This window comes from Pseudorca crassidens, chromosome 16, assembly GCF_039906515.1.
Source record: "Pseudorca crassidens isolate mPseCra1 chromosome 16, mPseCra1.hap1, whole genome shotgun sequence".
Lineage (NCBI taxonomy): Eukaryota > Metazoa > Chordata > Mammalia > Artiodactyla > Delphinidae > Pseudorca > Pseudorca crassidens.
Window position 1 is genome coordinate 81,555,308 of NC_090311.1, and position 16,033 is coordinate 81,571,340.

Genomic DNA, 16,033 nt, shown 5'->3' on the forward strand with positions numbered 1-16,033 from the left:
CAGCCCTACTTTCAAAGACTCAGCCCCAGGGCCTGCAGTTTCTTCCACCCAGGGCTCCCTTCCCCTCACTCAGGCAGTGTGTCTCTCACATCAGAATATTCTTTGAACCTGGCCAACTGCAACTGGCCCCAAGTTTTCAACAACTGTAAGCATGAGCTCGGGCAACCAGGATTTGTGGAGGATTCCACCTGCAGGGCCTCAGCTAACAAAGGAGTTGAGATCACTGACAGCTCAGTGTAGAGCCTAATTTTATGAGGCCAGCAGGATTCCAGAGAGTGACAACCGCCTGCTTTCTCATCAGGTTGTTCAATTCAAATATACGATCAAGTATCAATTTTCCCAGCAGTCCAGAAGACGGTGACTGTAGGCACACATTGTCAGCGAGTGTGTGCTCTGTAAAGACCATGGTCCTGCACACAGGACGGTGGGGAGGCACCCACATGGGGTGCGTTCCCTGGTGAGTCGTGGCAGAGACCCAGGGAGGGGGCACAACTAATGGCAAATGTGAGATGTGAACGTGAAATGACACGTTCCTCCAGTTCCACCAAGGTTTTACTTTCTTTTAATATTCAGAACACCCAGGAATCTGGCCAGAAAAGCGCTCTAAAACCTCCTGTCATAGCATTAAAACTGGAAAAAAATTCCTGGAGCCCTTTCGTGAAAGAATCTTATTAGGGTTAGAGGGGAAAGTGGGAGAGGGGAGGGGAGAGAGGAGAGATGAACCAGGGAGAGGAGGGGTGGGGAACTCTTCTCTGTTGATCTAGGTCAGCCTTGGGGTAAAATGCTGAATAAATCTACACTTTAATTTTTAATGCATATATCACAGGCCAAGTATTAGGTTGTTTTAAATGAAAAGAGCAAATTCTAACATTCATTATGATCTTGCTTTGGCAAAAACAGTTACTGGAATATATACATATATTTGTTTGATTCTAATGAATCGATATTGTAAGATATGGATTCTAAATACAAAATTAAATACCATATATGACATATATAATATATAGGACATACAGTAGCTATATCTTATATATGACATACATAGTGTGGGCCATATATATAGTAATTATATATTAGATTGTATATTCTAACTATAGCCATGAAATTAGAATAAAAATAGAACTAATTCTTTCCATTCTCCTATATTTTAAGCAACTTCTATAAAAATTCTACATCATTTTGTAATCATATTCAGGAGTTGTTAAATCTTTAAAGAGTCTGGGTGGTTCAGTGGGAAGCCCGCCCAGTATTTACTGCTCTCACTTGAAGTGTGGTCCCAAATCATCCCTCAGAGTAAGGCCCCTATTGAGGCTATGAGGATGGACAGACCTCTTTCTGTTCGCTGCCAGCACAGGGAGGAGAAGGGGTCAGGTGCACCTTCCACTCTTCAAATGCTTGCAAAGGGGTCTTCCTCTCATCTTCAGAGTGGGGCCTCGGGGGGATGGCCAGAGCTGTTACACAAGCACTTCCCCCTAAGTCATCCATCTGTCTCTCATCTTCTGCCAACAGGCTGCCCCTGGCCTCCTGGAGCTGCAGGCTCTGGATAAGCAACCGACAAGCTTCCAAGTCAGCTTCCCACACTTTTCCAAGCAGCGGACACTTGCAGCTAAGGCAGAGAAGAAACAAAGGCATAAAAATTAATTCAGTGATGTTTCATCATACCAAACCAATAGCTTGTCTACCTGGCTAAAAGTTAGAGTTAACAAGTTAAGTTTACATAGCGATGGATTATTTCAACCAGAAGATTCAGAGGGGCTAAATCTGTTTACCGTGAAATAAGTATAGTCCTTCTTAGCTACTTGGTCTGTAAGGCTATACAAGATCCTAAATATTTTTCCAGACTCAGTGGCCCAATACAACACCCCCACTCATGTCTGTGCTCTAGTCCTGCTGCCTTAATTTGAGTCCCCAGACCTGCCCAACTCCCCCAGGGTAAGTACTTTTTCATGTGCTATTTCATCTGCCTAGATTGTCCCTCCTCCACCATTTTTCCTTACTAAACTCACCCAGGTAACACAAATGAGTGAAGCAGTGCAGGGGTAATATAAACCATAACAACTGATATTCAGCCTCAGTGGCAGAAAGCAATAGAGAGAAGTGAACTCTTGCTAGTAGAAAGGACATATCCCTGCACAGAGAGTCCTTCCTCAGCTCAGGGCAACTAAAGCTATGAGGAATGTAGACTCAATGTTCACAAACAATTCTGACTTTCATGGAAAGCCAAAAACCTGAAATTTTAAATGAAAGTATGTATTTTTCATCCATTCATTCAGCTTCAGGCTGGATATTTTCTATACACCTATCTTCCATTTAATAATCCTTCCTTCTACTGTGTCTAATCTGCTATTCAATTTATCTCTGTGTTCTAAATTTTAGTTGATGTATTTTTCAGTTCTATAATTTCTATTTGATTTTTAAAATATATTTCAGTTCTCTGCTGAAATTATCTATCATGTCCTCTATCTTCCTCAACATATGAATCATCATTATTTTAAAGCCTGTATCTATAAAGGATGAAGCCAGAAGTAAAAAAGAAAGAATGAGACAGAAGCCATATTAAAAGAGCTAGTGTTGAGAATTTTCAAATAATTGACAAGAGACATCAAATTACACATTCGGGTAGCACTACAATCTCAAAGCAGGGAAAATCAAACTAAAAAACACACCTAGGTTCATCTTAGTGAAACTGCTGGACAACAAAGACAGATCGCAACTCTTGAAAACAGCTAGTGGGAAAAAAAGACATTCACTTCAAGGAAGTATATCGGTGACAGAAATGGTGGATGCCAGGAGGTAATAAAGCAACATCTTAAAAATCGTGGGAAAAAACCTAACAATCTATAAATTACACAATTATTTTTAATTTCCTTCAAAAATAAAAGTAAAAGAAAGATATCTTCAAATAAATAAAACTGAAAGAATTCCTTGGCAGTATATCCATAATAAAGGAAATGATTCTAGCTGGAAGCAAGGACATGCATAAAGGAATGAAAAACAATGGGAAGAGTAAATGTGTGGGTAAATTTAAGTGGTTGTTGATATAGAAAACAGTAATAATAATTTCTTTTGTGATCTAAAATATCTGAAGAATTAAAATACATGATAGTCAGCACAAAGAGAAGGAGGGAGTGAAAGGAATTAAAATAGTTTCAGTTCCTTGTGTTGTCCAGAAAGCAGTAAAGTGCTCATTCGTATTAAACTTTAAAAAGTCATGGATTCGGGCTTCCCTGGTGGCGCAGTGGTTGAGAGTCCGCCTGCTGATGCAGGGGATACGGGTTCGTGCCCCGGTCCGGGAAGATCCCACATGCCGTGGAGCGGCTGGGCCCGTGAGCCATGGCCGCTGAGCCTGCGCGTCTGGAGCCTGTGCTCCGCAAGGGGAGGGGCCACAACAGTGAGAGGCCTGCGTACTCCCCCCCCAAAAAAAGTCATGGATTCATATTGAACCCCTTATGGTAGTCATAAAACAGAGAAATTAAAAGAATGTATAACTAACAAGCTTGGGAGAAATGTTTTTAAATTAAAAAATACTTAAGTATTGGTTTAGTGAAAGCAATAAAGAAGACAGGAATGAATGTGGTACAGATAAGGAAAATGGCAAAATAGAACTATTTCTTCCCTAATATATTAGGAATTACATTAAATATAAATAGATAAATACTGTATTTAAAAGTCAAAGATTTTAGACTAGAATAAAAAATTCAAAATCTAATTACATGTTGCTTACAAGAGACATACATAAATATAAGGATACAAACAGGCTGCAGACAAAAGGATGGAGATATATCATGAAAGCATTAGTGATAAAGTGTAGTGGGGAAAGGACAGTCTTCTAAACATGCACTGCGTCAGCTGGATATCACTACAGGAAAAAGAATCAAATTCATGATTACTGGCTCATACCATGCAATCATCAATTTCAGGTGGATTGTAGATCAAAGTGTGAAAAATAAAGGAATAAAACTTCTAGAAAATAATTCAGGCATACCTTGCTTCATTTTATTGCACTTCACAAATAGTGAATTTTTCTCTTTGCAATTTGAAGGTTTGTGGCAACCCTGCATCAAGTAAGTCTATCAGCACCATTATTTCAACAGCACTTTCTTATTCCATGTCTCTGTGTCACATTTTAGTAATTCTTGCAATATTTCAAACCCTCCACCAGCAAAAAGAGTTTCAGCAAACTCGCTGAAGTCTCAGATGATGGTTAGCATTTTTAGCAATAAAGTATTTTTTAATGAAGGTATGTATATACATTGTTTTTTAGATATAATGCTATTGCACACTTAATAGACTACAGTATAGTGTAAAAACTGAGAAAACAAAATATTCATGTGACTTGCCTATCACAATATTTGCTTTATTGCCATGGTCTGGAACCAAACCTGCAATATCTCTGAGGTATGCCTGTGTAGGATAATATCTTTATGACTTTATAGTAAACAAAGATCTCTCAAACAGGATATAAAAAGTACTAACTATAAAGAAAACAAATGATAAATTTGACTATTAATATGAAGATGAAATGGTAAGCCACAAAGTGGGAGAAGCTATTTGTAATACATATAACCAGCGAAGGACTGCTTCTGGAATATAAACAGGAATCCTACAGAACAATAAGAAAGAGACAGACAACCCAATTTTTTAAAGGGCAAAGACCTGAACAGACACTTCACAAAGGAGGGCATCTAAATGGCCAATAAATACCTTATGAAAAGATGCACCATGCCGTCAACCATCAGGAAAATGCACATTAAACTACAGTGTGATGTACTGCACATCATCAAGATGGCTAAAATCTAAAAGCCTGACAATACCAAGTGTCAGAGAAGGTAAAGAATGATTAGTCCTCTCCTATACTGCTGGTGGGACTGTACATGAACACAGTGTCTTTGAAACCTCTTTGACAGATGTACTAATGTTAAAAATATGTCGATCACATGACCCGGCACCACGACTCCTAGGTTTATACTCATGAAACGCACATATTCTCAATGTTCGCAGTAGTCACGGTCTGTAGTCACCATGAGCACTGAATGAGCAGATACTGAACCACTGCTCTCAGGGGAAATGGAGGGTTAGCTTCCCGTGAGCCTTTGGTTACAATGTTATCATTAACTGATCAGTATATAACCTTGTTTTATGTGCGTTCCTGTTTAAAAACACCTTATTTAATATATATTGTTGATTCACTGACACTGGACTCATGGTCAGAGCACTGTAACTCAGGCCTGAACAAAGCTTATGAAACACACAGGTTCTCCATACGACACATCACAGCCTTCCTGCCCTCAGGAACACCAGACAGCACTTCAGCACTGTGCTGGGGAGGGGGCCATTTGAACAGCAAAATCACCAAGAAAAAAGCACAAAGATGTGAAAAACACGGCATTAACCAGACAGCAAAAAGGGCACTTGTCTACAGTATGGAAACTTTAACGAGGAAACAGAGCACTGCCTTGTTCGACCTCAGCTGGGATCGTGCATATCAGGTGACTCAAATTTTTGGCCACTCTGGGCACGTCCATGAATGACAGGGAAAGCTCTGCAGGTACTGGTTTGGGAGTTACAAATAAATTTTAGTAAGTAGACAAACTCGCAAACACAAAATCCACAAATAATGAAGATCAACTGTATGTATGTATCACTGGACAACATTATGTGTAACAGCCAAAACCTGGGAGGGAAAACAAATGGTCATAAATAGAAGAGTGGATAAATTGTGGAATGTCCATTCATTGGAATTTTTGCAAAGAAGATGAACAAATTAGTACAATCTGCAACAATATGGCTGAGTCTCAAAAACATAAGGTTAGACAAAGAGGAGGCACGAGGATTCCATTTATTTTATGTTTTTAAACATGCAAAACTAATTGATGGTGTTAGACATCAGGATAGTGGCTTCCCTGGGGAGAAGAGGGGTAATGACAGGAAGAGGGGGCTGCTGGCGTAACTAGAAGTGCTTTATTTTTCTATGGTGGTAGTGATGAGTATGGTCATTTTGTGAAAATTCACCAAGCAGTATATTCACAACATGTGCACTTTCTGATCGTGTTATATGCCAATCTAAAAGTTAAAAAAGAGGGGAATTCCCTGGAGGTCCAGTGGTTAGTGATCCGCACTCCCACTTAGGGGGCACGGGTTCAATCCCTGGTCGGGGAACTAAGATCCCACATGCCACGCAGCGCAGCCAAAAACAAACAAACAAAAAAACCCAACAACAATAACAGCAAAAAAACTCCTAAAGTAATAAAAAGAGAGAAAGAGAACACAGATATCTGAGCCATGTCCTGGAGCAAGAGAGCAGGAATGGGGTCTGGTACACATGAGAAGAGACCATCCTTATTAGAAAAACTGGACTCTATCGTCCAGTTTCCTAACTGTAGCCAATCTGATACGTGACAAGAGGCATCTTGTCTGAAGTTGTGTTTCTCCACTGCAATCGCTTCACAGCCACTCAGATCTCGTCCTGTGAATTGTCTTTACCTCTCCATTGCCAGTTTATTCCTTGGGTTCCCCATCCTTTTCCTAAGGCTTTTGCTGAAGAAAGCATTTTATTGCCAGTTCAATATCTTTAATTTTTAGTCTACTGATTTTCTGTTTCTTCTTGTATCCAGTTTAACAATTTATATCTGTTATAGAAATCAATCCATTTTCTCACAGGTTTCATATGTATTGTAATGTTTGTTCATAAATTAAAAAAATTTTTAATTAACTATTAATTACTTTTTGGCTGTGTTGGGTCTTCGTTGCTGCGCGCGGGCTTTCTCTAGTTGCGGCGAGCGGGGGCTACTCTTCGTTGCGGTGCACGGACTTCACATTGCGGTGGCTTCTCTTGTTGCAGAGCACGGGCTCTAGGTGCACGGGCTTCAGTAGTTGTGGCAGGTGGGCTCAATAGTTGTGGCTCGTGGGCTCTAGAGCACAGGCTCAGTAGTTGTGGTGCACGGGCTTAGCTGCTACGCGGCATGCGGGATCTTCCCAGACCAGGGCTCGAACCCGTGTCCCCTGCACTGGCAGGCAGATTCTTAACCACTGCGCCACCAGGGAAGCCCTAAAAATTATTCTTAAAATCAGTTGTCTCCATAGACATTTCTCCTTTTCATTCTGTACTTTATTTAAATATTTATTTACCTCTTTTCTGATTTATCTTGTTCAGTCTTATCAGAGGCTTGCTAGCTTATTAATCTTTTCAAAGAACAACCTTTTGCCTTGTTAATCTTTGTTATTGATTTTTGTTCTCTCTTTCCTTGATTTCTCATCTTATCTTTATATTTACTTTTTTGTCATTCTTCAGATTTATTATCTTTTTATTAGTTTCTGCTGTTAAATGCTTGTTAGTTTTTCTTTGATTTTCCTCTCTTACTACTTAATTTTTAGCTAATGTATTTAAAGCTCTAAATTTTCATCTGAGTAATACTTTAATCATCTCCAATATTTTTGTCTTTTATTACAAAATTTTTTTTAGTTTTAAAAGTATTAAAATATTTTAAATATACAGAAAAATATGGAAAACAATTTAACAAACACTTGTATACCTACCATCCAACTTATTCATTTTCATATTTTTCTGTAATTGAATTCCAGAATTGGCAACATTATTGTCCCCAAAATTTTACACATAGTGCTAGCTTGTCTGACATTATAATTGTTACCCCAATATTCTTTTAGTTCCACTTTTCCTGGCTTATATTTTTACCACACTTTATGTTCAACTTTATTTTTACTTTTTTTTTTCAGAAATGAATGCAATACAAAACATTTGGCTGAGTTTTATAAAAATCCATTCTGGAATTTAATCTTTGGGATTACTGGCTTTAACCAGGGTGTTGTAATTACTGTTTAATTGTTGCTGTTTTTGTGATATATTACAACGAAGATTTCTAATTTTAAAAAGTTGTATATGTCTTTGTTTCTTTTCTCCTACCTTCCTTTTTCTTTTTATTAATTCACATAAAATTGTGAGAAAGAATACAGAGAGATCCATGTATCCTTTACCCAGTTTCCCACAATGGTAACATCTTGTAAAAATATAGTACAGTATCACAACCAGGGAATTGGCATTGGTGCAATCCACTGATCTTATTCAGTTGTCCTCTCGTGTGTGTGTGTGCGTGTGTATGTCTATAGTCCTGTATGATTTTATCCCTTGTGTAACCTCCTGTATCCACCACCACATTCAAGGTACAGAACAACTCCACCACCACGAGCATCCCCATATGCCGTGTTATAACCACATCACTGCTTCCCACCCTGGCGCCCATCCCAAGTGTCTGGAAACCACTACATCTGTTCTCCATTTCTAAAATGTTACATAAATAGAATCATAAATAATGCACCTTTTGGAACTGGCTTTTTTCATTCTATACATTTCCCTGGAGATTCACATACCAATAGTTTGTTCATTTCTATTGCTGAGTAGTGTGCCATGCTCTGTCTGGACCACAGTTTATTCAACCATTCACCCACTGAAGGACATCTGTGATGTTCCCAGCTTGGGAATATTATACATAAAGTTGCTATGAACATTTGTGTACAGGCTTTTACGTGAAATTAAATTTTCATTTGTCGTCTGAGGGACTTGCAGTAGATCAGGGGAGGAATGAGGCTACCTGGGCTGCACCTTAGCAAACGTTCACCACCTCCTCATTCTATCCCCATCCCATCTGCAAGGTGATACATTTGTATGTATCTCGAGGCCATATTTTAGTTCTAAATTTTTACTAAGATACATTTTTGTTTTATTGTAAGCTCCCTATTTCCTCAACAGTAAAATTTACTAAAGTTTTTTTTATGGACTCTCTCACATACTCACACTGCCCTCCTGAACTTATTTTTCATTTAAAACGTTTTTGTTTTTTAGTGGTTTGAGAGACTGCCTGTTTATTTATTTATGGCCAGGTTGGGTCTTCGTCGCTGTGCACAGGCTTTCTCTAGTTGCAGCGAGTGGGGGCTACTCTTCGTTGTGGCGCACAGGCTTCTCCTTGAGGTGGCTTCTCTTCTTGTGGAACACGGTCTCTAGGTGCATGGGCTTCAGTAGTTGTGGCATGCCGGCTCAGAAGTTATGGCACACGGGCTTAGCTGCTCCGCGGCATGTGGGATCTTCCCCGACCAGGGCTCGAACCCGTGTCCCCTGCACTGGCAGGCGGATTCTTAACCACTGTACCACCAGGGAAGCCCTGTAAATCTTAAGAACTTACAGGTCTGAGAACATCTTTATTTCACACCCAAACTCTAAATAATGGTTTGGCTTAATATTCTGCCTTCTCGCCTTCTATGCTGTTATTGAAAAGTCTGAGATCTAATTCTTATCCCTTTCTAGACGATCTGCCCTTAGAAATTTCTTTTATCTTTGTTATATATAAAGTTTAATTACAACCTATTGACCACCCCACCCTTTTCTATTCTGTTAGAGTTATTAAGCCCATCGGTAAAAGGTCTTATAGCTTTTCCTTTTTTCTGGGCAACTTTCAGTCATTAGTCCTTCAAATATTTCCTCTCTTGCCTCTATTAATTGTTTTCTTTTCTTCTGGCATTTTTTTTCATATGAACTTTGATCAAATAACCCTATTCTGTACGTTACTTAACTTTTGTTTTTTTTTCCTTCTCTCTGTTTCTCAGGCCCTCAGAGTTTTTGAATGTTCGTCTGGCTCACTAGTTAGTTCTTCAACAAAATCCACCTAGCTGTTCAACCCATTTACTGAGACTTTTTTCAACTTTTACATTCTGCCTTCTCTGAATTTCCATTTGGGTTTCTTTGTGACTTCCTGTCTTACTTCCTGTCTCCAGTATCCTCCCTTATTTTATTTATTTATTTATTTTTTGCGGTACGCGGGCCTCTCACTGTTGTGGCCTCTCCCGTTGCGGAGCACAGGCTCCGGACGCGCAGGCTCAGCGGCCATGGCTCACGGGCCCAGCCGCTCCGCGGCATGTGGGATCTTCCCGGGCCGGGGCACGAACCCGTGTCCCCTGCATCGACAGGCGGACTCCCAACCACTGCGCTACCAGGGAAACCCTATCCTCCCTTATCTTTGGGAAATACGTGCTACATCTATTGAACATCTTGTGTCTAATTACACTTCATCAGGTAACGGTCCTTCCACTGTTGTTGTTCCTTTATAGCAGTTGCCCTCCTAAGAAGTCTTGTGTATTTTCCATATGAGTTCATGTTTCCTTGCATATTAACCACTTTGGCTGGTGATGGGTCCTTGGAGAAGGGGATGATGCCAAGGCCCTAACTTGTGCCCAACCTAGTAGGTTTATGTGGTGGGAGGGTGGGACATCGTCTCAGGGAAAAGAACCTCTGATGGAATAATCTGTACGTCTGTGCTTGAAGAAAAACATAGATTCCCTCAGTTGTAATTATCTACCCCTCATGGAACTGGGAGGGCTGGAGGAATGCTCAAGATTCAAGCCCTCCCATGGTGGCTCCTCTGAGGCTGGTCTTCTGGTCCTACCTCCCCTGATTCACTGGCCAGCAGGCCCTTGTGTCTTTCCAGAAGCAACGCAGTGGGCACTGGCCTTCCCAGGCAATGTGGGAGGAAGAAAGGGACGTGCCCGATAAACCTCTCTTCCACTTTATCATCTGTTTCTTCCCCACATGGAGACCAAATCATTTTCAGTTGCCCTGGGGCTTCTCGGATAGTTTTTATTATTAACTTGTCAGATCCATCAGCATCTCTCTGATTTCTCATGGTGTGTGCAGGGCTGGATTGAAGGGAAAGAGCCAGCAGCCGACCTCTCATAAATTTCCTAAGGGAAAAGAGTTTGCTCATTTTGTAAATAATTTTCTACATTACAGTGATTTGAATACTAGAACTCTGTGTTCATTTTCTTTTTGATGAGATATAGTATGTGTGGTCTTTGGGTGAAAGTGAAAGCTATTTATCCTGAAATATCTCTTAGAATGCATATGTCAAAGTTTGGAAACCAATTTTAGAGACACATACTGAATGGTGAGTAAATCGCTGTAGATATAAAATTGCAGCGCTTCATTATAGCCCATGTAATAATTTCATGAAGCTTTAGATTTTTAAAATATCTTCTTACTGAATCCATTTGTAATAAAGAGAGTAGTGGCTCATTTCAGAGTCTTGCAATGTTTTGCTATTCCTGTACAGAAGAAGAATTAGGTCTTTAGTAATAATCCCTTAACTGAATGACTTACAGCTATTTGAGCTATGTGAGATCTTTGGTGATGTTTTCACAACTAATAATGAGGCAATTTGAAGATACAATTTCAGTGTTTGGGAGAAAGTTCTTGAATAGAGAATTGAGATTCATCATTTCTGTTATTCCTCCCAGTTAAAAGTTAAATGAGGTCCAAGAGAGATCATCTGATTGTGGCTTGAATCCTCATGGAACTGAGGCATGAGTGTGTTATTTACAGAGAATGATGTTAATAGAGGGGGTAGGCAGGAAATTTGTGGGCAAGCTTCTACCCATTTTAGAAATGGAAATACTGAATTCTAACACAGACACCTACAATTTCAGTTCTTCTTACCAAACTCTCTTTCCTGACTTATTAATATTTTCACTTAAAGAGTATTAGCATTTGGGGACTTCCCTGGTGGTGCAGTGGTTAAGAATCTGCCTGCCAATGCAGGGGACACGGGTTCGAGCCCTGGTCCGGGAAGATCCCACATGGCATGGAGCAACTAAGCCCGTGCGCCACAACTACTGTGCCTGTGCTCTAGAACCCGTGAGCCACAACTACTGAGCCCTCGTGCCACAACTACTGAAGCCTGTGCGCCTAGAGCCCGTGCTCCGTAACAAGAGAAGCCACTGCAATAAGAAGCCCGTGCACCGCAACGAAGAGTAGCCCCCGCTCGCCATAGCTAGAGAAAGCCCATGCGCAGCAACGAAGACCCAATGAAGCCAAATTAATTAATTAATTACTTAATTAAAAAAAAGAGTATTAGCATTTTACCTCATTCTTTAGAAACTTTGAAAATAACCAGGTCTTTTTCTATAACTACGATGGAGGAAACTATCAAACCGATATGTGAATGCCCAATGGTACTAAACTGTCAACTGCAAATTGCTTAAACACTACTAGCCCTCATGTGTCTAAAATCTTTCCATTCCTTGGGCAACAAAGATTTAATCTCCAATTTTTAAAAACTGTTTTTCTTAGAAATATTTAAATTTTATTCCTTTGTCTTTTATTTTCCAAGAAAGAAGATTAACACAATTCTCCCCTGAACAAAGACTTTTGGGTATTTTAGCCCACTTCCCAGAATGCCATCTGATGGTATGACAAGAGGAAATGTAGTATATGAAAAAGTGTTTGTCTAGGAAACTGTAGTGGACACTGTTGTGTTCTGAGCCAATGCCCCTTCTTCTTTTTACCCTTCCTAACAGAACTAGGGGAGTATTCAGGTAACCAATCCTCCCTCCTTGGGACTTACTGGATAGTAACCCCATCCTAGCTCCTCAGCTAGACTGTGATTTGATGAAAATAGTTGACCTATGATATTCTACTGGACAAGCCTTTATGGTCCAGGGGTTGGCAATCCCAGATAGCTGAACTTAGCTCAATCAGACCACATTCTGTGGCCCATGCTGGGGTGCTGGTGGGTGGGGAAGAGTTTTTACTGTCTCTCCCCAAACAGCAATGAACAAAGAAACCACTGTATCTATCTTGTGACCCTAATGGAAGCAGCCTACAAGCAAAGCTGATGCACTGTGAATGGAAATGGCTGAAAAAAAGAAATGGAAAGAATCTGGGTGTTTGAGGACAAGTCTTAGTTGCTGAAGCAACCAATGCAGGTGTCCATTCCTGCTTTTGTTTAAGCCATTTAGAGCTGGTGTGCCTATTAGTTGTGGCTGAACAGAGCTGATTCAGCCAAAATCAGATGACTTTGATGGGAGTTTAGCCTCTGCTACAAAGTTGGTGACCTTTGAGAAGTACTTTCTCTCCGTTTGAGTTTCTATATTTGTAAAATAATATCTCATGTCTATCTCAGAGGATGGAGTATAAAAAGGAAGATATGAAATGATATATACAATATATAAAAGAGCTACAGTAGTAGAAAAAGTATATAAGTTCTCAAATCTTAAATAGTAGTAGGCACTAATAAAATGAAAATCAGTCTTAAATGTGCATGTATGGTGGCCAAGGTTTGACCACTGTGGTCCATATTTATTTATTATTCTATTATTATGTAAGAAATATAGATTGGGTGAGACCAGCAATTAATTCCATCCAAGAGTAAACGTTCCAACAATAATAAAATATATTTTGCAGAAGGGTAGTGCAGTCCCTCACCCCCATCACCCCCGTCATCTCCACCATCCCCATCATCCCCATCACTACCATCATCATCACTACTGTTAATTAACAGTGATTGGTCAGGAGCTGTTCTTAAAGTTGTTAATCCTCAAAATAACCTTATGAAGTAGATAGTATTGCAACACTGTGGCAGCTTAAAATCACAATTCAAATTCTTTGACATTCCTACAATTGAGAGGTGGAGTCTCAGTCCTCTCCTCTTGATTCTGAGCTGCCCTTAGTGACTTTCTTGTAAGCAACGGATTCTAGAAAAGGTCACGCAGCTTCCACCAACTCTTCTGGGACACCTGCCCTGAGGGAAGCCAGCTGCCGGGCAAGAATTCCATCTATCCTGAGATCCATGCTGAGGAGACTACATGCAGTTGCTCGGTCAATGGCACCAGCTACAATCTCAGCTGCCAGTCATGTGAGTGAGGCATCTTCCCGTCCAGCTGAGCTGACATGACTGCAACCTCAGTTTCAGGACCACAACCCCTAGTGAGAACTGCCCAGCCATGCCCTTCCCAAGTGATGACCTACAAAATTGTAAGCAAAGTAAAACGACTGTACTGGGACAGACCTCCATTTTACAGGGGAGAAAATTAAGGCATCCTCAAAAGCCAAAGATATATTCTGACCATGGGTCTGCTCAGTTCCCTTTCCTTTGTGGATAAGCCAATCAGCCACGAATTTTAGAAGGCTTTTCCAACTTTGTAGCCTGTTTAAAACTCTAAGCAACAAGTTACCTTTCTTCCCCCCTACATCACTCAGTTGTAAACACCCAGATTAAGAAGGAAAGAGGGCTTCCCTGGTGGCGCAGTGGTTGAGAACCTGCCTGCCAATGCAGGGGACAGGGGTTCGAGCCTGGTCTGGGAAGACCCCACATGCCGCGGAGCAACTAGGCCCGTGAGCCACAACTACTGAGCCTGCGCGTCTGGAGCCTGTGCTCCGCACCAAGAGAGGCCGCAATAGTGAGAGGCCCGCGCACCGCGATGAAGAGTGGCCCCCGCTTGCCACAACTGGAGAAAGCCCTCGCACAGAAACGAAGACCCAACACGGCCATAAATAAATAAAAAAATATTTAAACGAAAAAAAAAGAAGGAAAGAGAATACTATTAGAAACAACTAGGTATATAATTATCTGGAACAATTGAACACTCAGTTTTAGAACATGAAGTCAAAGTCATCAGGTATCGCCATCAACCCAGCTCCTCCCCTTAATTTCTCTATTTATATTCATGGTCTCTTATTCCTGCCTTATCCTGGCTTATGTGCTGCTCTTGCACCATTAGAATTCAATCCTTTGAGAGCAGCAGTCCTGTCTACCGTGCTGACTGCTCTGTTCCCAGCGCCCAGCATGTTGACAGGTACTAGGACTCAACACGTGCTAAGAGTAAGTTGACTGTGTACATGTCAACCTCAATTGACATGTACACAGTGCTATATTTAAAATGGATAACCAACAAGGACCTACTGCACAGCACAGGGAACTCTGCTCAATGTTACGTAACAACTTAAATGGGAAAAGAATTTGAAAAAGAATGGATTCATGTATATGTATAACTGAACCACTTTGCTGTGCACCTGAAACTATCACAACATTGTTAATCAACTATACTCCATTATAAAATACAAAGTTAAAAAAAAGTAAATCAATTAATACAACATTGTAAATCAACTATGCTTCAATTTTTTTTAAAAAAAAGAGTGAATTGAATGAAGGTCAGAAATCATGGTCATTTTCAACATTTTTCTTTCCCTCCATCAAACTGTAGATCAAAAATGGAGAACATTGTTCAGGTCTATTCTTCCCCTTGTTGACTCTACCCCAAACTAAGCAATTCATTTCTTCACCCCTGCAGTTAATGATGAGGCGTTCTGCCTTCAGACATTTCATGCTTCCAATCTATCCCGTCCATTATTGCTCTAAGAACGTTAGTGGCTTTCACCGCTTGCCAGATGGAAAGCCAAGTCCCTCAAGGCCTTTCACCAGTCGACCTCAGCTCTGCTCCGGATGCCTCCCCACGGCTCTCCTGTGTGGTGCTAGATGACACCCAAGCGGACCACTTGCTCTTCTCAGGACAAACGGACAAGTTTCTAATTTCAGACTACTACTTCCCTGACGTTTCTTTTCCAAAATCCCCACCCATTAAAAAGCCAACCAATTCATCAAGGCCCATCTCAAACGTCACTTTAGTAAAGAACTCTTCCCTGATCCCCACACCCTATATAGTCTCCATTCTCTGAACTCCTATGACATTTTATAGTACTTTTAAGACAGTTATTATATTCCTCCTTGATGTCTGGGCTTTATGTACGTATACCTTCTACTGTAGGTACTTAATGAGGTTTGACAATAGGTCATACTCATTTTTTTTTAGTCCTAAGAATCATATGGTCTAGCAAGGTATTAAGCATGATAGAACTCAGTAAGTATTTAATTAACTGAATGAACTTTCAGGGAAGTTACACTTAAAGGACTCCTCCAATTTGAAGCAGATAAAGCAATTAAGTTACAAAAAATACCCATCCTAATAAAGGTTAATAGGGGAAAAGCTTTCCTGATAAGTGATCCCAGTGGACTGACTACATGAAAAATTAAAGCCAGAGTAAAATCTCAACACGCACTCAACGGTGCCTCTGCTGCGCTGTTTTCTCAGCCGTGCAACGACTCAATGGAAATTTTACATCATTTGACTACAATTTTAAAGTGGGGAAGACACAAAAACCTGGAAGTCAAAAAGGAAAAACATGGACAGATCTGGA

General features: G+C 40.4%; 1 protein-coding gene across 2 annotated transcripts in view; it reads right to left on the reverse strand.

Annotated features, from left to right (window-relative positions):
* Positions 1–16,033, reverse strand: part of DISC1 (DISC1 scaffold protein) — a 347,388-nt gene that overhangs the window by 30,501 nt on the left and 300,854 nt on the right. For both annotated transcript variants that reach the window (XM_067711093.1, XM_067711094.1), the window contains exon 11: positions 1,330–1,606. In XM_067711093.1, the coding sequence (XP_067567194.1) occupies positions 1,330–1,606 (277 nt within the window). The remainder of the gene's footprint in view (positions 1–1,329; positions 1,607–16,033) is intronic.